Source organism: Typopeltis vanoorti, chromosome 7 (assembly GCF_054136105.1).
Source record: "Typopeltis vanoorti isolate ZY-2024b chromosome 7, IOZ_Tvanoo_1.0, whole genome shotgun sequence".
In the NCBI taxonomy this organism is placed as follows: domain Eukaryota; kingdom Metazoa; phylum Arthropoda; class Arachnida; order Uropygi; family Thelyphonidae; genus Typopeltis; species Typopeltis vanoorti.
The window spans coordinates 4436962-4459012 of NC_143555.1; the positions used below are offsets into that span (position 1 = coordinate 4436962).

At 35.5% G+C, this 22051-nt stretch overlaps 1 protein-coding gene across 2 annotated transcripts in view; it reads left to right on the forward strand.

Moving 5' to 3' along the window:
* Positions 1-22051, forward strand: part of LOC150104457 (wings apart-like protein homolog) — a 249014-nt gene that overhangs the window by 124165 nt on the left and 102798 nt on the right. For both annotated transcript variants that reach the window (XM_090395636.1, XM_090395635.1), the window contains 3 exons: positions 3996-4107; positions 7876-7991; positions 21726-21802. In XM_090395636.1, coding sequence (XP_090251762.1) covers positions 3996-4107; positions 7876-7991; positions 21726-21802 — 305 coding nt within the window. The remainder of the gene's footprint in view (positions 1-3995; positions 4108-7875; positions 7992-21725; positions 21803-22051) is intronic.

Genomic DNA, 22051 nt, shown 5'->3' on the forward strand with positions numbered 1-22051 from the left:
CCCCCCCCCCCACACACACACCAATATGGAGTTATTAAGACACTACACAACAGGGCTAAACTTATCTGTTCAAATGACAATGCCCTAACCACTGAACTAAATCACATCCTGAACACTTTCTCAGCCAATGGCTACCCCCCCCCCCCCCAAAAAAAAAACCCAAAAAATATTGATACCAGTTAACCCCCCCCCCCCCCTTCACAACAAGGACTTTTAGGAGAAACAACGGCTTCCTGCTTTGTCCTCAGTTACTGTGTGTAGTGCCTTCGTGCACGTGTTTTAAGTTCCTGTGAAAATGGCAGTGTGACGTTGCCGAAATATTGGAATATAGATTAAAGTTTAATTTTAATTTATATCATTTGTACTTGTAAATTCCTTAAGTAATTTAATTAGCAAGAATATTGATGATATCAAGATTTTGCATGCAGCAGAAACGCAAACCATTCTGTTTCTGTCTACAGGAAACATACTTAATGAGGACGCTTTCTTAAGGAATTTCATTGTTGTATGTAAGAACAGAACTAGAGGTGGTCCTGCTCATGGAGTAGTAGCTATCCCAGTGGGCAGCCATACTCCATCATGTCCAGCTTAATACTGCTCTGGAAGCAGTAACAATTCACCTATCCATGGGAGTTCTTATTACAGTTTGTTCAATTTATTTACCACTTAGTGCTGTGTTAGATGAAATCAATCTTGATAACCTTATCTTGCAACTGCCCCCCGCTGAACCCATACTTCTTATGAGTGACTTTAATGGTCACAGTACTCTGGGGGTAGTGCCAACACAAATAAACGAGGTCATATCATTGAACGAATTCTTGACAATAATGACCTTTCCCTTTTGAATAATAGACTCAATACTTTCTACCATATCATTGGAAGTTTTTCCACTTAGTTGTACTATATGGAAATATGACTTCTGCATTACTTCAACCTTGGTATCACCTCTGGGTCTGGCTCCCACTGATGAGATCTCAATAAAGGTCGAAGCTGATCTAGGTAGTGACCCTTCCCATAATGCATAGCATTATACATGTCCGTAAGGATATGTGCTTTGCATTATGGGATACTAAGGCAAGTGATGTGAAGTCATTAGCTTCCATATACGAGTTGCCCTATCCATAAAATATTTTAGCCGCAAACTTTGTTTGCTTACACTTGGATAAAGGATTAAACCAAGAAGATAATTTCTTGGCATCTATAATTTATACTTTCTACCATATATCCACTCATATTTTGCTTATCTACCCTTTCATTCTAAATTCTTCCACTGCTCATGTTGGATGTCAAAGATGTAAGCAATGTTGACAACATTGCTTACACCAAACACAACAGCATTCCTCCATGACAGGTTTGCACTGCATCCAGCAATGTCTCACTTTGTCAACTACAGAAGTCTCATACTCCATCTGTCTATGTGCAATTATTTAATGCACACAGAGCAGCCTGCTCTGATTTTTTGCTCATCTGTACTAATGGCTCAAGAACTGGCACCTGTGTTTCCTGACATTACTATTTCCAACCAGTTCTCACCTAATTGCAGTAATTATATAGCAGTGTTGCATTCAGTTTGCACTTGTGCATATAAAAGAAAACCACTACCAAAAGTTTGTAATTTATATACACTTTTGGTAGTGGCTATCTCCTCTCCTATGTATAATCCACATCCAGTGTTGTGTGAGGTATTACACGTGTTGTACAAAATGAAAACCATTAATTTGGATGTTTGGTTGTGCTAGATTCCCAGCTGCATTGGAATTAAGGGAAATGAGACTGCAGCTGCTAGATCAGCTCATACTTTCTCCATATATTGTTTGACAGTACTATATTCAGACTACAGATAGTATAAGATCAAAGCTAATTGCCCAATGGCAGAAAGCATTGACAAACAAATTACATGACATTGAGCCCGAAATTGAGCATTGACATTCTAGTCAGCATAAAAAGAGAAGAGGAAGTTGTTTTTGCTATGCTCTGCATAGATCACAGTCATCTTACACATTCTTATTTACTAAGAGCTGATGACCCACCTGTGTGTGAAAAATGTAATATGCATCTCACCGTCATATTCTGGTGAAGTGCTAGCACTTTACACGAGAGAGGAATGAAATTTTCACCCATCTAGCCAAACCATATACACTCAGGCCAATGTCATCAGACTCAGACAGATTGCATGATGTTTTTAACCTTTTACAAAGAATTTGTACAAATACATTTGACTATCATTTTATTTATATATAGATACTGCATTGCTTTACTTAATTTTTGTGCATACATATTATTTACAAATTTATCTTTGACTATTTATGTATTGCTGTAACCTTTGATGTGTACTGCTTTGCTATGGCACATTGTGACCTTTGCTGTAATTGTGCCAGTAATTCTTACCCCCCCCCCTCAAAACAGCCAATGCTTTCTTTTATTATAGAAGCATGAAGCCTTTCAGAATGACAAACTGCATTTAAATTCATCATTGAGAGAAACCTTATATGGGCTTTTCAGCCTTGTCCTGTATAAACATAGCAAAGTTTTTACTTCTGAGTGTTTCATTCCACAGAACAAGTAAACTGTCCTGGGTTGTGTTGACTAGATTCCCTTAGCTTTTTATAATACCATAACATGATATTTAACCTGTACCACATATTACAATGGATGGGTAGAAAGGTCAGGAGAAAGAAGGAACTTCATGACATTGGATTTGATGACTCTCAGATTGTGCTCTGGGAAATACATAAGATGGGAAGATGACTTGTCCAAAAGACACCAGCAGTTGTAGTAAAAGGACTGAATGAAGAGGGAAAAAAATTTTTTCTTTGAGTTGGGAATTGAGCTATGAAGTGTTGAGTAGCTGCTGCATGGGTTTTACAGATTTAACCTGATCAGAAGATGCCTTACACATCAAGAGCAGTTGTTTGAGATTCCCCAAAATTTTCCATAGCATTTATCCAAAGATGAATGACACACAAGAAGATCCCCTGTTAATCATAAATGTGGAATCCATACTGGTGAACATTTATTACTTGAGGTTTCAAGGTAGTTGTGGAAGTTAAGGTTTTCTCCATTACTTTAGAGAAAGTAAGAGAAATACACTAATTTGGTGATGAAATTTTCTCAACTCATCTTAAAAATAAGTTGAATGTGGAATTATTTCCAAGCCACAAGATAGATTCTGATGAAACAGGACTTCATTTTTAAAAAAATGACATGGACCTTTAATCGGAACAACTTCGCTGAGCATGTTCACCCATTCATGGCTGCAGTTTACCCATTGTCAAATGGGTACTTCCAACATAACAAAGTGCATAGGATGTTGAAGTGGTTTGGGGAACATGGCAGCAAGTTTCTTTTACTTCAGTGGCCAGCTCATATCCCAGACCTGAATCCAAGAGAGCATCTCTGGGATAAGTTGGAATGAGCAGTTTCACAGCAACAACTTGCCACCATCTGATCTGCAATTGTGACAGTGCAGAAAACATCCCAGAGGAATAATTTATATACTTAGTTGAATCATTGCCACACAGAATGCAGGCTGTTCTTAAGCCAAAAATGGTCCCACTCATTATTAAAATACTGTTTGTAAAGTGGTTACTCAGTCCAAGTTTTTAAGAGGGGGGGGGGGGAGACCTGCTGCCATGTTTGACACCACCCTGACTTACCTTCTGTTAAAAATACTTGCATCATTGATGCGATTCAACAATTTCAGAGAATGTACATTATATACCCTGGCATTGGCTCACAGTCTAGTAAAGGCAGTTTGTGTGTAAGAATAATGAGCATGTTGCTTTTGGGATTATCATATTTCTTAAAAGTGCTTTATTGTTACTTTGTTATTGATAATATTCTGAAGTAGTGGTAAATAATTTGTCTAGTGTCTCATTACTTAAATTTGATTATTTGTGCAGTAATCTTTTTTCTCACAGTAAGATATTTGTATTATTTAGATTCTTGATAAGGACAATTATATTATTTGTTTACACTAATTTAACTTTTTATAGACGGGTAATCTTGCAATGGAAACACTGTTAAGTCTTACCTCAAGGAAAGCAGGTGAATGGTTCAAGGAGGAGTTAAGAAATTTACATGGTTTGGATCACATAATAGATACAGGTAACAAAAGTTTTTTTAAAAGTCTTCTTCACATATCTATGCAAAATAATTAATTCATTCTCATTTTTTAAAGAACACCCACTCGAAATGTACAGTGTACAATTACTATGATTGGGCCAAAATAATTTTTTTCAGTCAACAACCAAGGTGGTGTGTGTGCGCGTGCGATGCTGAGTATGGTGTGCGTGCGTGCGTGATGCTGAGTAATGAAAGTCATCTATTCAGTGTCTTACATAAATATGCCTTGCTAGCTCTCCTGCTTTAGATTAGACTCCTTATTACCATTGCATAAAGATCAAAGACAGTTGACTTGTTGGAGACATCCACATAGCCCGTAAGGAATGCAGAGAACTAACCTGGGGTTTCTGACACAGTGTCCAGTCCTCAGCCTTCCTATTGTTCTTTACTCAGTCATTGATTAAACAAGATTGGACTCACAGTTTAGGATTAAGTTGATCAAACTGTATTCTATATTGTTTTCAACCACATGCTCAAGAATCATGTTGCATTCTTCTTGACATAATAGGTTTAGTGGCCTGTGACAAGTAACTTGGTTTCATATAAACCTTATTAATGCTCTGAAGGGATAAGAATCCTCTCTGCATAGTCATTTGTATGTATTCATAGGCATGCTTGCATGTTTTACAGGATGAAAAATCCAAGTTTCTAGAAAGAAAGTTGAATTTTTCATCCTGCCACGCCTGTGTAAGATATGTTAAATTACTTTCTGCTCTGGTGTTGTCCGGTAATGACTTTAATTTAATGTCTTTCCATCTTCTTTACAGATAATCATCATTATGCACACTTTCGTTATCTGCTTTTTTGCATATACTTGTTTTCATTTCAGTACATAAGGACTATTACTGTTTCCTGACCAAGGTCATGGAAGCTTTCATGCACGCAGCTTGTTTCCTACCTCTGTCCACCGTGTTCAGTATCCATTTGTGTTCCTACTGCCTTATCAGTCTATGCAGTATTGTTTTTATTTATAAATAACTTCTGAGCAATGAAGATCTTTTTGTACTGTGACCTCCACAGGACTTGACGTTGAGCCTGCAAAACGCTCACGATGATGACAGTCATGTCTCAAGCTTTTAAGTTGATAGACAGCACCTCGATTCTCTTTGAAGAACATGACTCTGACCACATGAGGAGTTCTAAAGCAAAAATGAATGAAAACATCCTTCAACCTGTGAGTCTTCAACTTCAGCATGCTAGCTGAAGATGTGGTTACGATGTCTTAATCTTGAAAATAAAGAAGTATAATAGTTATTTGTTTTATGCGTACTGAAAATTTTATTTCCTACTCTTTACTAAATTTACTAAAAATCAGTTTATCAATTAAATAAAGTAAGCCAACAATACAATTTAAAAATTTCACAAAAGAAAACAAGTCATTGCATTTAAAGGTTGATATCATATTAAATCAAAAATAATCATAATCAGGTGACAGTTTAATTATTTAGGCTGCATAATAACATATCTAAAAGATAAAGATATAGATGAAAAAATAAAGAAATTTCAGAAAATCTGTGGAACAATTAAAAGGACACTGAATAAAAAACAAGATGAGAAACTCAACTAAAATTTTATCAAGTAATGCTCACACTATTATATGGTTCAGAAACATGGACTGTTAAAAAGAAAAGTAAAATACAAGCTCCAGAAATAAGATTTTTAAGAGCAATTAAAAGATGCACAAAATTGGACCATATAAAAAATGAAGACATTAGAAGAGTACTAAATATTTACAACGTAAATGGAAGATCAAGAAATATAGATAAAATGTCATGGAAAGAGCATCTGTTTAGGATGGAAAGATATCATGTACCACAAGAGGTGAACGAATATAGCCCAAAAGGAAAGAGAGAGAGAAGAAGACCAGCTGCATGATGGAAAGACCAGTGAAGCCAGAACAGGCAAATGCCTAATCCTTGAAGAGAAGAAGACAACTACCATTGCAGATTTAATGTTTGGATCATTTGATATCTTATATGCTTTTTCACGAGCAACAAAGCTTAAATAGTGATCCTTTATTATATCGCCTTGATTTCTCAACTGTTTGTTATAAAGTAAAAATCTTGTCCCATTTTTGCTTAAATCCAGCTTGTTCCTCACCATTTTTCTCTTCACTTTTTGTCATCCTTTTTATCAAGTGTGCTTGAATAAATACCTTTCCTGGGATTCACTATAATTGTTATATTCCTTTTTAATTATCTTTTTTAAAAATAAATTTACAGCTCTCACTTGGCTGATTGACCCATGTTCCATTACTATCCACAGTTGAATAAGGGTCACTCTTCACCTTGATCCTCAAGGTTTTCACTTGAGTATTTGCTATGCCACTCAAAATCTGCACTTCCCACACACACACACACACACACATACACACACACACACACACACACACACACACCACTGCAACTCTCCTCTTCAGGGTTCTTCCTTACTGCCACATTATTATGTGGCTTATTTGTGTCAGTGATCTCATGGAATCAGTGTAGGAGCACTATCCATTTTCAAGGCTAGTTGCTACACTAAACTGATTCCCTCAATTGCCAGCTATCTTGAGGGGAAGAATTTCAGAGGGAGCCAGTTACTAGATAGCTGATTGGTCTTTCACACCTATACCTGGATCCAGTGATCACCTTTTATATTATTGGAAGTTTATTTATCACTTGGTTAGACTATAATAAATTTAGTTTAATCCTTTATCCAAGTGTAAGCAAACAAAGTTTGTGCCTGAAAATATCTTCAGGACTGAGGCAACTCATAGTAAAGGTGGACCAAGCTCTCATCACTCCTTGTCTCAGTATCTCCCATAATGCAAAGCACATCTTCTTGCAGACATGTATAATGCTATGCATTAAGAGAAGGGCCACTACCCAGACCGGTTTCGACCTTTATTAAGGTCTCATCAGTGGGAGCCAGACCCAGAAATAGTGATACTAAGGCAGAAGCAATGGAGAGGTCATATTTATCTATTTATCTGAGTTGCCTCAGTCCTGAAGATATTTTCTAAATCCAGAGTAATTTAATAATAAGGTGGTACACCTTTTTTCAACTCGTATAGATAAATATGACCTCTCCATTGCTTTTGCCTTAGTATCACCACTTTTGGGTCCGGCTCCCACTGACGAGACAGCAATAAAGGTCGAAATTGGTCTGGGTGGTGGCCCTTCTCTTAATGCATAGCATTATACATGTCTACAAGGAGATGTGTTTTGCATTATGGGAGATACTGAGACAAGGAGTGATGAGCGCTTGGTCCACCTTTACTATGAGTTGCTTCAGTCCTGAAGATATTTTCAGGTGCAAACTTTGTTTGCTTACACTTGGATAAAGGATTAAACTAAATTTATTATAGCTTTTATGTTAGAATTGGCTGACCACCACTGGAATATCTTCTGGATTTTGTCCTTCCCAGATGTAGTTTACCATCTTTTGAGTCCAGTCCTTTTTAAAATGAAGTTGCAGCATAGTGCAGATAATCTAGTTATAAATGAGAAATGGGTGGGGAACATGTTGACGTTGTTAGAACAAATTTTTTTGTGAACATGCTTAAGCATATCCTTTTCCGTGCTTAAAATTAGAAAAATAAAAAGTATTTTTTATTTGAAATTTGCAGTAATTTGAAGTGTTTAGAAGTTATATATATATATATATATATATATATATATATATATATATATATATATATATATATATATATATATATATATATATACTCATGTTTCTTCTTTATTTTTATTGAATCATTTATTATAGTGAGCACATGTGTATATGAACTGGGAGCAGAGAGTAGAACAATAATGGTTCATCCATCTGAAGTAGAATTGGACAAAGTCCGTAAAATTGACCGTTGCCTAAGAGTTTTAGAAAATGTAAGTGAAACCAGTAGAATATTTTTTATTTATTTTATTTTTCCAAATGTTTTGCATATAGAACAGTGATATAAATAGTAAACACTCTTAAAAATCTCTCAATCCAGAGCTGATAACAGTTGTAAAATGCCATCAGTTGCGCTGCCTCATCCTCTCATGTATGTCACACATTAATGTGTTTCCAGTTTTCATCAGTTAAGGAAGCTTAATTAGTTAGTTTTTATTTTCTTTGAAATTTATATATATAAGAATTGAATGACATAACCCGAGAGAAAAGGAAAAAGGTTTAATAGTATCACACAACTAGTTTTGGCTTTTTACAGCCTTCAGGTGTTTTTATACAAAAAGAAACATTAAACATTGAAGATAAAAACTGTGAACAGCACAGGAAAGTCACTATACATATTTAACGTGAAAACGTTGTAGTTAACATATTCAAAGCTGTTCCTTCGTTGGCCACATTGTTGGGAAGGTCGTGCATATAGCATCTCGAGCGCCAGTATTTGATCACAGCAGAATGACAGTCTGGGAGGTTGTAGCTTAAATTATTATTTAAATGTGCAGGGTTGAGGATGATTTCTCTAGATTCTACAATTTTTCTCTCCAATAGAGAAATCATCCTCAACCCCGTACATTTAAATAATAATTTAAGCTACAACCTTCCAGACTGTCATTCTGCTGTGATCAAATACTGGTGCTCGAGATGCTATATGCACGCACTCACCCAACAATGCGGCCAACGAAGGAACATCTTTAAATATTAATTTAAAGATACATAATTAACATCTTTAAATGTTAATTATGTATAGTGACTTTCCTGTGCTGTTCACAGTTTTTATCTTCAATGTTTAATGTTTCTTTTTGTATAAAAACACCTAAAAAGCCGAAACTAGTTGTGTGATACTATTAAACCTTTTTCCTTTATTCTTGGTTTATGTTATTCAATTCTTTTAAAAAATATGTTTAACAACCAAGTAAATGAACCTCCATACATATATATATATATATATATATATATTGTAAAATGGGCTATTTTACTAAAAGCTATGAACCTGGTGTATGCAACATGGAGTTCCTCTACACAAGGAAGAAACTCAGATGTACATGGAGAAGGTACTAAAAGTTGCATAACTGAATGAATATGAATTTTTCAATAAGAACTGATAGTATATCTTTGAAAAAGTGTTTAAATGAAGCAGTATCTGAATGTAACCCTAGAGTTCAAAGAACAAATAGGGTGGAAAGAAATAGATGTGCAACCTTATTAAGCAAATTCACAAGATGATATGGAAAGAATATCGTGAGAATAAGAGTGAGAAGAATTATGAAATATATAAAGTGCAGCTCAGAAAAGTAATGAGTATTGTGTAGAAAACTAAATCGGAGTATAAAAAGAATTTGGCAGGCTAAAGGCACCCCAAAATAATTTTATTGTTATGCTGCAAAAGAAAGAAAGAATGAATGTAGAAGAATGACTTTTACTGAATGTAAATAGTACTCTAATGTCGGAAGCCAATGTGATTGTTTAATTAATGAGTGCTCACTTTGCTAAGATATATCAACCAGGTGCATGCAACATGGTGCACAGTGCTACTGCTGCATTGGATGAAGAGTTATAGATGCATGAGAATGAGGTTGAAGAGCTGTTGCATAATCCGGATAAGAATTTGTCAATAGAGACAGATGGAATATCAGCACATTTCCTAAAGAAATGTTCAGCCGAATTGGCTAAGCCTTTCACATGTTTGTATAACTTGGGTCAGCTCAGGAATGGAAGGAACATTTGATAGCTTCATTATGCAAGGGTGGAGCAAAATTTGACGTGTCTAACTACCGACTGATGAGTATCTCTGGTGTAGTGGTGAAGATTTTAGAGAAGTTGGTAAGAACTCTCATATAAAAATTGTTAGACAGAGCTATACTCTACAAGGAGCAGCTTGGGTCTACTAATGGAAGGTCATGTTTTAGCAATTTGCTCATGTTTTATAACAATGTTATGGCTGGGTTGGATGAAGAGATGATAATGTTGGATTTTACTATGGCATTTGATAGGATACCACATGACAGGCTGTTGCATAAACTGGAGAATATGGGATTGAGATATAAACTCTTGACTTGGATAAGGGGATGACTGACAGACAGGTATCAAAAAGTGACATATGGTGGGTGTGAATCCGCCAGATTTAAGATGACTAGTGGCATACCTCAGGGTTCAGTCCTTCAGCCATTGTTGTTCAATCTATAAATTAATGACTTTGGGAAGGGGTCTAACAGGAGATGTGCAGTTGTTTCCCAATGTTGCAAAGATAGGCAGGGCAGTCAGGTATGCTACTGATTGATATCCAGCACTTACAGAATGATTTGAATAGGTTGGAAATCTGGCAGATGAAATGGCTGTCAGTTTAATGTTAGTAAGTGTAAAGTTATGCACTTTAGCATTATGAGATTTCCAGTGGCATATTATTTTTATTTTTGTTTTATTGCATGCTGTATTGTACATCATAGTACTGATGTATAAAACATGGGAAATTTCAATGTGTGTGATCTTGTTCACTGCAGCACATACAAAATATATGCATTTAATAAAATGAGAGATTTATGGAAAAAATCCAACTAGAAAGTAGGATTTTTGTAAGTGTTTCGAGAGCGAATGCCAGAAGTATGGGTTATTAAGAAGAATGACAGTGAAAGACGAAATGTACGATAATGCTATTGGTGGGGTTGACATTGCAAGAGGTATGAATGACTGTAGAAACGAGATGGTAATAGAAAAGAGAGTGCAATTATGCAGAGTTCTCCACAGAACAAAACAACAAAACATGAAATTGGGTGGTTGGAGAATCGGCTAGCAGATGGAATGCCACAGAAGTGAAGGAAGGGAGAGAGAAAGCAGAGTATGAAAGAGAGAAATTTTGAAAATAAGGATCAAATTTTGTATGGTGATTCATTGATAAGAGGAGTACTTGAGGGAGTGTGACGAAGGTGTATTTTGTACATGTAGGTTTCTGTGGTTGAGCAGTTCTGTAAGAAGTTTTTGATATTGCGACCACATTGTAATATAATAAGGAGTTGATTAAAAATAAGCTATTAAAACCTGACAAGTTTCGTGCGTCATAAAACTTACATATCAGGGATAGTGGTACATAAAAGTTTTACACAACAAAAGCCTATTAACAGTTCTTTATCTTATCTTATCCTTTCCATCCATCCCTTAGAACGGGTCGAGCCCCCCGCTCCACACAACCGAGAGACTTATGATAAAAAAATGCACCTGGTTCGTCACTCCTCTGCTGCATCCCCTAAGAGTGATATTTATGACTGTAATCCACAAGGGAGAATGTAGGTGACATACAACAGCAAATTAGCATGATGAATGCAGGTCGAGTAATTTTTATAGAGGATTTTTACTATGGGGTGCTTAGGGGTCAAAGCGTTATAACTGAGAGGAGACCTCCACATAGCCTTTAAAGGAATATGGAGAACCGACCAGGGCTTCTGAACTAATGTCCAATCCTCACCTTCTCGTGGTGCACCTTGTTGGGTATCTACTTGGATACTGAACGAACGAGGATGGGCTGGCAATTTGGGATTTAGCCAACCAAATTGTATTCTTATTGGTTAAACCAAAATAAAAAATTATTGTACAACATGACAAAATTTCATGCCGGCTGGGGCGTCGCTGGGTTAAACAAGGCCCCCGTTGTTTTTGCCAGAGAACCAGGGCAAACAACGAAAAGTTCAGCTACTGGAACAAATCTGAAAACATACCCCAACTCAACATCACCAGAGTTAAAGATCGGTACTATCAACATAAGAAGCCTGAATGGCAAAGAAATGGAGCTAGCTGAGGAATTAGATAAGTACCAGATCGACATAATAGGGGTGATGACTGAAACAAAAAAGACAAAAACTTGTGAGATCTTTCTGAGCAATAAATACAAAATGTTATATTCAGGCAATGACAATCAAGGAAAAGAAGGAGTAGCCATAGTATTCAACACAAAATACGAGGCTAATTTTCTTGAATGGCAGGCAGTCTCAAGTAGATTGATGTGGGCAAATATGAGAATGGGGAACTGGACAATGACACTTATTTGTGCTTATGGTCACACAGAAGGTTCTACTAAGCTAGAAGAGGAGGAATTTTTTGAGGCTTTAGAAAAAACAACTGACACAATGAAAAAGGAAAAGTTGGTCTTTGTTGGGGATCTAAATAGCAGAGTAGGAAGTGATTGTGAGACATACAAAAATGTTTTGGGAAAATTTGGAGAAAAGAGCAAAGCTAATAATAATGGCAAATACCTGTTGGATTTCTGCTGAGGACATGGACTGGTTATTACTAACACCATGTTCCAACATAAAAATGTGCACAAATTCACATGGAGAAAAGAGGCAAGGAATAAGAAAAGTCTCATTGACTATGTTATTGTTGATAGTGATGTTTTCTCCCTGGTGCAGGACACCAGAGTGTACAGAGGATTTGAAATTGGAAGTGATCACTATTTAGTCTTGAGCAGGATAAAATTGAATTTCATATTGAAAAGAATAACATGTAAGAAAGTTTTAAAGCGAATAAAAGTTGAGCAGCTCTCAGATGTGAACTGTAGAACTAAAATACACAAAGATTATGGAAGAAAAAATGAGAGTTTGAGAACAGGAACCAAACCTTGGAGATTCAGTGGCAAGCCTTGAAGAAAGCCCTGATTGATTCAGCTAGAGAGGCATGTGGTGAAGTTGTCTGCAAGGATAGAAAAATTAGAACTCCATGGTAGACACAGGAAGTTAAAGAGACAGCGAATGAAAAGAAGAAAGCATATCAAAGGTTCCTGGTAAATAAGTCAACTTTTGCTCTTAGAGAATACAGAGACAATGTAAGAAAGCGAAACACTGTGTAAAACTAGCTAAACAAAAGTCATGGGAGGACTTTGGCAAGAATATAGAAAATAAATATCAAGAAGGTGGCAAAATATTCTGGAGGTTGTTGAAGAAACTTTGGAATGGAGGAAAGAGTACTGTAAAAGGAGTTAGAGATGATAAAGGTGAGAAAACGGGAGAAAAAGATATCCTTGAAGTATGGAGTAATTACTTTGAAAAACTGCTAAATGAAACAAGCAGTGATGACAGCACAGTGGTAAAAAACACTGACCAGGCATGTAGTCAGGAATACATATCCATACTTGAAGTAGAAAAAGCCATCTAAGGCTTGAAATGTAGAAAGGCAGCAGGAGTAAATGATATTCGACCAGCAATGCTGAAGGGTTGTATAAAAGTCTTACAATGGCTGCATTGCATAGTTCAGAAAGCCTGGACAGAGGGACGAATTCTCAATGATTGGAGTAGATCTCTAATTTTACCCATATATAAAAAGGGAAATAAAACTGAATGTGAGAATTACAGAGGTATTTCCCTACTGAGTGTTCCTGGCAAGATCTATGCAAGTATACTTGAGAAACGGTTGATAAGAATTGTGGAAGAAAAGCTTGGTGAAGAACAAGCTGGATTCAGGCCAAATAGAGGCTGTCAGGTTCAGATCTTCACTTTACGACAAATAGTCGAGAAAGCATGGGAATATAACAAAGATCTGTATTTAAGTTTTGTCGATTTGGAAAAGGCATATGACAAGGTGCCAAGAGAGAAGCTATTCAATACGTTACAGTTATATGGTGTCAATGGGGCATTATATCAAGCAATACGTAGTCTGTATTAGAGTTTGAAGGAAGTACTGGAAGATGGTTTAATGTTAAATCTGGTGTTGAGGCAAGAATGTACATTATCCCCTCTGTTATTCATTATCTATATGGATCACATTATGAAGGAAAGTGGTATTAAACATGATATCAGAATTGATGATGTTAATGTCAGCTCTTTGCTTTATGCGGACGATGTTATACTTCTAAATAAATCCGCTACAAGTCTGCAAGATTCTCTGACTAAATTGAATAACTGTTGTAATAGATATGGTATGAAGGTCAGCAATAAAAGACAAAGACAATGAAAATAGGCAGAATCATTGAAAATGTCAACTGTGTTGTGAACGGAGAACTGTGGAACAAGTAAAACATCTCAGTTACTTAGGCTCGATTTTTAGTGAAGATGGTAAATTAAATATAGAAATAGACAACAGAATCAGCAAAGCTGATATGGTGGGAAGTCAATTGAATAAATTTATATGGAATAAGAGAGAAATTAGTCGGAACGCTAAATTATCTGTATACAAGACAGTGTTCAAACCAGTTTTAACTTATGGATCTGAGAGCTGGGTCAGAAGGAAAAAACTTGACCAAAGACTAGAGACCGCAGATATGAGAGTCCTGAGAAAGATTATAGGTGTGACCAGATGGCATCAATGGCAATATCATATTAAAAACGAGGATATTAGGAAAGAACTTGACATTGTCATCATCCAGGAATGCGTTAGCAGAGCTAATCTCAGGTGGTATGGTCACTTAAACAGAATTGGCAAAGAAAGATTAGCAAAACAAGTGTTCTCTGCCAGGTTGGCAGCAAAACGACCCAGAGGAAGACCAAGCTATAGGTGGATTGATATGGTACAGAGTGCCTTAGACGATAGAAATATAAGATCTGATAATGTTGGAGTCTTGACAAGTAACAGACTGATTTGGAGGAAAATTGTAGATAGGAAGTTAGTAATGATGTACTTTTTTTCATGTAGTACTATCACATCCTGTACACCCCGTGAGGGTACATGGGAGGAATTTGATGATGATGATGATGATTTTAACTATGCAGACATGAATTGGGAGGAAGGAAGTAAATGGAATTTATAAAGCTGATGAGAGATAATTACCTGAGACAGCATGCAATGGAGGAGCAATGAGGTTAGAGAGTTTGATCTACTTTTCTTTACTCTTTGTAGGATGTAATTCTTAGCAACCTCCTTCCCCAAATCCTGTTTGTTCTGTGAAGATACTATATCCTTTGCATTCTGTTCCTATGACTATATAATTATTGATCGATCAGGTCTCACTAATGCCTTTAACTTTTTGGAGGAGGAAAAAACTCTCTCTCTCCCACCTCTGTATAAGGCCAGCTAACTTACATTCAGTCAAAAAAACCCTGTATGGTTCATCGCATTCTAGATAGGATTCAACACACGCTAAACAGAAATATCCTGTGAATGCATTTTTTCATGTCCACCATGATTTAGCCCATTGTTTGCATGATTTTATATTATAGATTTATTTTTGTTACCATATAGAGATCTTCAATTTTTTTATCTAGTCTCATGTGAGGATGCACCAAGATATATCTTGTCGGTAGCATAGCACCAAAGTGAAAGAGAGGTCCAATAAAATGTTCTGCGAGTTTATGCACAGTATTTTCTCTAACTGTGTAGTGTATGCCCACAGATGTGAGAAACTTTGACACTTATGCACATGTCAGAAGAAGAAGAATCCATTCCGATAATAGGATAATCAATCCATCTTGTGGGATGAGTTGTTTATTATTACACGTCGGAAAATTAACTTTATGAACATTGAGGTTTTTAAAGTGGTAACTATTTTGCTTGTATAACAGTTGGAAATTTTACGTTTACGCACATTAATCTGCGTGTTGGTAACGAATTCATACATCATCTTATTCCTTTCTCCCCTTCAACATGAATTGACTCTTCTTGACATGGTGCCAGCTAAGGATCTCAGATCTGTGGTGGGATAGTACATGTGCACTCATCCAACATTCAAATAGGGAGAGCACAAACCTAGGAGCTATGTTCACAAAATTTTTGCTTTCAGAATTTCTAATTTATTTATACCAATAATTCAATATCTAATTTTCAAGAATTTTTGGATATACAGGTATCCCTTGCTTAACGCAGCAATCCCTTGATATACACGGCAAGAGTTTTGATTAACGCACCTTTAAGCCTCTCCCGGCTGATCTGACAGATACATACAAAATGTTTAATATAAATATTCTTACACAATTCACTGTATAGCTTGGAGGTCATGAGTAGCTGTGCATTCATATGTTACGAGTGATATTCCGCACTATTTTTGCTGTTAGTTTGGTTTAACACATGTTATATAAAGGTTTGTGATATTTGACAGTAAATTGTATCTGAGAGATACCGTGACCTCCAATGTCAGTATAGTATGTTTTTTTTTTTTTTAATATATATATATATATATATATATATATATATATTCTTTGTTCAATAATTTCTAGATTGTAATTGAAAATAAATAAATCTTCATGTATTACTGAAACAGAGAGCCAAAGGCTTAAATGCCCATAAGGTTGCTTATGCTTGCATCACCCGAAACTATGAAATAATATTGGATTCAATATCCACTTAATTTGTACGATCATGTATTATATTTGCAGTGTTTTTTCTTTATGTTTTTTTGCTTGCCGAGGTCTGGAGAGTCATTTTGCTTATTATCGTAGAATTTATGCCGATAAGAAAAAACTAAAACTGTTCAAATGACTTTTAATAACTTCTTTTGATAAAAAATTGCAATAAATAATATAGGTACAAGTATTTATTAAACATTTACTTTGTATTCATTTTTTATCTTTCCTAAAAGAGTACCATATAAAACGAATTATTAATACAGTAATAGATCATGGATGAATTGTAATTTTTACCATTGATTATTAGATTTGATTAACGCGGTAACATCGAGGGATTAATTAACTGCATTAATCGAGGGATACCTGTACTATAGAAACGAATTATATGATAAATCATACTTGTCACTTATTTTATTTAGTAATTTCTTCATTGTCTCCACTCTAATATTACTCTAACCTATTTCAACTTAATACACTTTAATTAGTTACTTTTAGCCTGCGATGTGTGGGTGAACTGATGCTGAGGTCAGCCAAGTTGCAGAGGTATATCTGTTTAGTGTCTAGACAGTACAGCCACTTGAAGTCATGCAAATGGTGATGGATTTTTGTATCTACAGAGATTTAAGCAAATTAATTTAGTTGAAATTTACAGGCTATAGCTAGATGAAAAAATGTGCAACATTAATATGAGGAATATTACATTAGCGTACACATTCAATCTGAGACTGGATTCTGACAAAATGTTTTCAATACACATGGACTGGCAAAGATTAGAGGGAATATTAGTTGGGTATGATGCTCTTAATCAAGAGGTTTTACTGCTTCTTGAGAAGAAACTGCTGAAGTGGTTTGCAGATAGAAAATGATATGTGAGAAGATGTAGACCATATTTTCTGATCTGAAAAAAGACGATCCTAGTTACTCATTTGAATTTGAGTTTAAAGGATAGAATTGGGTCAAACCAGCTATGAGGCATTGTGAGGCTGTATTAGCAGATAAAGTTGCAACTAAAAAATTCATGAAAAATTTTGAATTGTCTAAGGTTGTTCACCTTTCCAAGTTTTCAGCTTTGACAAATTGATCTCTTCTGGAAAAAAGATTCCCAAAAGAACATACATACATTATTAAGGATAATCTCTTAATGATTTTTAAAAGAATTGTAATGGAAATACATGGGTGACCTGCGAAACTTTTAGAGGTTGGTTTGTGAATTATTTTATGCTGACAATAGGGAAATATCTTTAGGCTAAGAACTTGGTAAAGAAGGCTGTCCTGTTTGTTGATAATAACATAAGCTCACAACCAAGACCTTGAGTGTTTCCTAGAATTCATAAAAGATAATTTTTTTATCCTGAACACCACCTTATTGCAAACTTAGCCCACATTTGAACATTTCTTCTCAACTGAAAGATGACTCTAACATCAGAGATGCTATAGTTAACATTAGCAAAATATGGGAGGATGTGAGCTAGAAATTGTTTCTAGCAGCATGGAAAAATTTGTACCTGATTTTGAAGGATTCGAACCCACCAAACATCAGCAAAAAGAAACAAGAAATAGCACAGATTGTCTAGTCTCATTCTGGACTTCTTTAAAGAAGAAATCCTCAACATTGATGAAGTTGGGACACTGTATATGGACTGCAGAAGAACTCAAATCCATTGGAAGGAAATCATTGATGAGGTATAAACTAAAGTCATTATTGTATTTGCAACCTTTATCTCTATCTTTATCATGATAGAGAATGCATGTTTATCCTGAATCAGATGTTGAAACCAAAATGGGCAAAAATTGATTCTTTCTTTAAGAACAATATGACTCGGTCCTTCCTGCTTTCAGAAGAATGTTAAGAATCTGTTCTTGGGTGTCTTCCACATCAGACCAAGAATTTTTGTATTGTTTGTCACACACTGACATCAAACGAGAGAGAGAGGAAATTTTCCTTGGTTTCTCCCTCCAAAAATAAGCAGAGCCCACCAAGCAACCACTAAAATGACTGAAGAACTCTCTCTCTTCAATCTCCTCATGTCAGAGGACTCATGACCTTCCAGATGATTCTTCACCATTTCTTTCTTTCTCCCCTGTGCTTCTCTTATCGCTTATTCTAGTTTAAGTCCGATGATTCTTGATATTTTGGATGAGTATTTTTTCCAGGCAGTTGCCTTCCCTTCTGCATGTGTCTGAAATATTGTGCAGTTCTCTTGTAATTGTGATTGTCAGTCCTGTGTAGATATTCAGTTCTTCTAGGATACTTTTGTTTGTTCGTTTTTCTGTCCAAGACACTCTTACCAATCTTCTCCAGCAGCAGAACTCAAACACCTCAATTCTTTTTCTGTCATCTTTTGTCATTCTCCAAGACAGAAGCATAGAGAAAGATCAAAAAGGTTTCTACAAGCTTAATTTTGGTCTTTTTTGGAGATGTTCCTGTCTTTCCAGATCTTAGTTAAATCGGTCATCACTTTCTTAGCTAGTGCTATCCTTCTTATCTCTTTTTTACATCCGTCTTTTCTTGTTATTATCACTCCAAGGTAGTTAATTGTTGACAATTTCAATTCCTTCTATGTCTATCTCTTCTGCGTCGTTTAAAATCATTATTTTGTTTTATCTTTATTTATTTGTAAACCATGGCTTAAGCTTTCTTATTCTAATTGATTTAGGATGGATTTTAATTCCTGTGCATTTGTAGAAGAATGTTAAGAATATTATCACTGTGTCATCTGTTGGTTGTTTGGCTGCCTATTTTAATGCTTCTATTCCACTTCTCTAGGGATCTTTTCATTATAGTTTTGCTGTAAAGGTTGAATAGTAATGGTGAGAGTATGCATCCATGTCTTGATTCTTTTTCAAATTGGAATGCAGGGGACATGAGTTTTCAATTCTTACTGTTGCTTGATTTTCTTGATATTAGTTCTTTATGAGGGTTACTAGATGATTTGGTATTCCTGATTCTTGTGATATCCTATAAAATATCCCATGTAATACAGACAAAGGCCTTGGAGTAATCTATAAAGCATAGATGAAAGCTTAAGTTGAATTCCCTTGCTTTTTCAATTATTTGTCTGATGTTAGATATATTATCCCTTGTTTCTCGACATTTTTATTATTCCTGAGCCTAGTCAAATTTGGTCTTTGTTGCACATTTCTTTCCTCATCGTGCTTAGAGGTACCGCCTTGTCGTGCCGGGCTGGCGGCTGCCCCTCTCTTATAAGTCTGCATCATCATCATCATGAAGGTTATCCTGGGATCATAGTAGAGTGGTTTCCCATTGCCTTCTCTACCTCAGTGTCATGGCTACAGAGACGAACAATTCGTCATTGCCCATGGTTATGTTGGAGCCATGTCAATCCTCTGGATTTCTGCCTCCAAGTACTGACAGTCCTGCTGATGGCTGCCAGGGTAAGTACCTTTTTGAAATGGCAGCACTGACTTGCCATTATTCCAATACTGTTATGGAGCCTTGCAGTATTTAATGGAGGCCCTTACCAGGGGTACACCTATCCACTCTGCTTGTATTGGTGCTGCATGTCCAGGGCTACATTGGTATCTAGTATCCAGATCTGAAGACTGTTCCCCTATCCTCGAGCTGGTTCCCCTGTCCAGTGGCATGTAGCTTCTGGGGGATTCTCCCAGCCCAGAGACTGAAGAATCCAATAAAATTGACTTATAGGGGAACGTTCCTTACATGTCATACTGAAAGTGCAGCACTTTTTAATGAGTTACTAGTACTGCACACTGTGATTTCATAGATGGGGGTTTCTTTTAGAATAGGTTGTCAAAGAAAACTTTTTTTTTTTTTCATTTAAATATTTTTGCTATAATTCTCAAGTTTTTTTTTAATTATTAAGATGCAGTGGATAATTTTGTGTGTTAATTATATATAATTTTTTTAAGCAGGTATCCACAAAAAAAAGACATTTTTCATTTAAATTTTTCAAGATTTTTTTAAAATCAATACATTTTTAACATGTATAAATTTTTTGAAAAAGGAAGTTACAAAAGCATGCTTTATTAGAACATCTGTATACTGTATCATTCATTAGAAAAGCAACATAAAGTAACATTTAGATAATTTTACTACACCTAGAATTTTTAGGGAGATCTTAGGAATACTACTATATGTAAACATTAGCATTCAATGGTTGAACCAATTTGTGATTCATGTAAAAGTTAATTGCTCAGAGGTAAATTAATGTCTGGAGCAAAAGAAAAAACCTACTTTTTTGGATTCCAGAGGTGATACTTATGATGTGATGCAGTTCTGTCTTAGAAGATCAGAGGTTAGAGTTATTCAAAGACGAGAATTTTCATTTCATTCAGAGATTTGTTGCGAAAAGTAAGAATAGCAGTAGTAATGTAAGAAAAGGGTTTGTTTTACTAGAAATAAGACAAGATTGCCAAGTCTCTATTTGAATCCACTCAAGTTACCAGCTTGAGTGGGTTCAAATTTCACCTTGGACATGAGTGATATGTGTGAATGTCTTTGGTGAAAGAGTTTTATCACTTGATGTGAGACCACTACTCTGTTTATTAGCCTTGAAGTAGCTTGTAAAAAAGTTCCACGTTTGGTCTCTAGAGCAGAGTTGCTAAAGCAACTGACACTTAGCCCACTCACACTACCAATATCAATGTACTATAGCCATACAACTTTTTTGTAGGCAACATTCATGTTTTTTTTTTTAAAAAAAAAAAAAAGAAAGTAATTCTAGCAGTTTTGGTAATTTTGTAGTTGAAGGATTGTTAAGAACATATTAATGTAAGGAAGAAAGATGGTAAGTCAAAGAAAATCTTTTGGTATCCAAGTATTAATTGCATAGTTTAAGGATAAAGATCCATCCAAAGTGCAACCAGAGAGAAATTGCAGGCAACTCAGTTACAAAACTTACAAGGCCAACCCTAAGATAGGAACTTAACCTCAGGTCTTTGTGCCAAACCTGCCAGTGTTGGTAATTTATTAGTGAGAAGTTGCTTGTGTGATAGTAAAGAATAGAGCTGAATATAGGCCAATTACCAAGCTGTAGAATAAGTACAACTGGAATATTAGAGCATAAAAATGATACAGAATAGATGTCATCTGTGGAGTATAATATTGCTGGCAATATTATGCTCCACAGGTGACAACACGAATGACAATTCAGATGCAATGCAGTTGCCAGTGAATATGGCTAAGTAATTTTGTGTCACATAACTAAATAAGAGGTGGACTGAGAATATCACTGTCATTTTAATTTTCTTTTGTGTATATGCTTTCAGAAGCATAGCTGACTTCATATATGTAGATTATCATCATCATCATATTCATTTGTTTTTAAACTAATAATTTATAAATATTGATTTATTTATAGGTAGTTTAAATTTTTCATCTCTTTATTCTTGTGTGCAAAACTTTGGTTAACCAATTTTTCTCCTCCATTATAGGTGACATACATGAACCACGAAAACAAAACATATCTTCTACAGTACAAGGACTCTTTAATTGTAACATCTTGTGTCAGGTAGTATTTGAATATATCACTATATTCTTAATGCTTTCACTTTAATAAGAAAGTGACAAAAATTCTGTATATTTTGCACCCATGTTTCAAGAATGTATTGTGGCTTCATTTTAGGTCAGAGTAAATCGTATGCCATTTTAGATGTTTTAATACTGCTGTCCTTCACAATCTCATCCATATAGATAATGACTAACAGTGGAAATAATGTGCGCCTTTGTCATATACCTGATTTAACATCAAACCATCTTC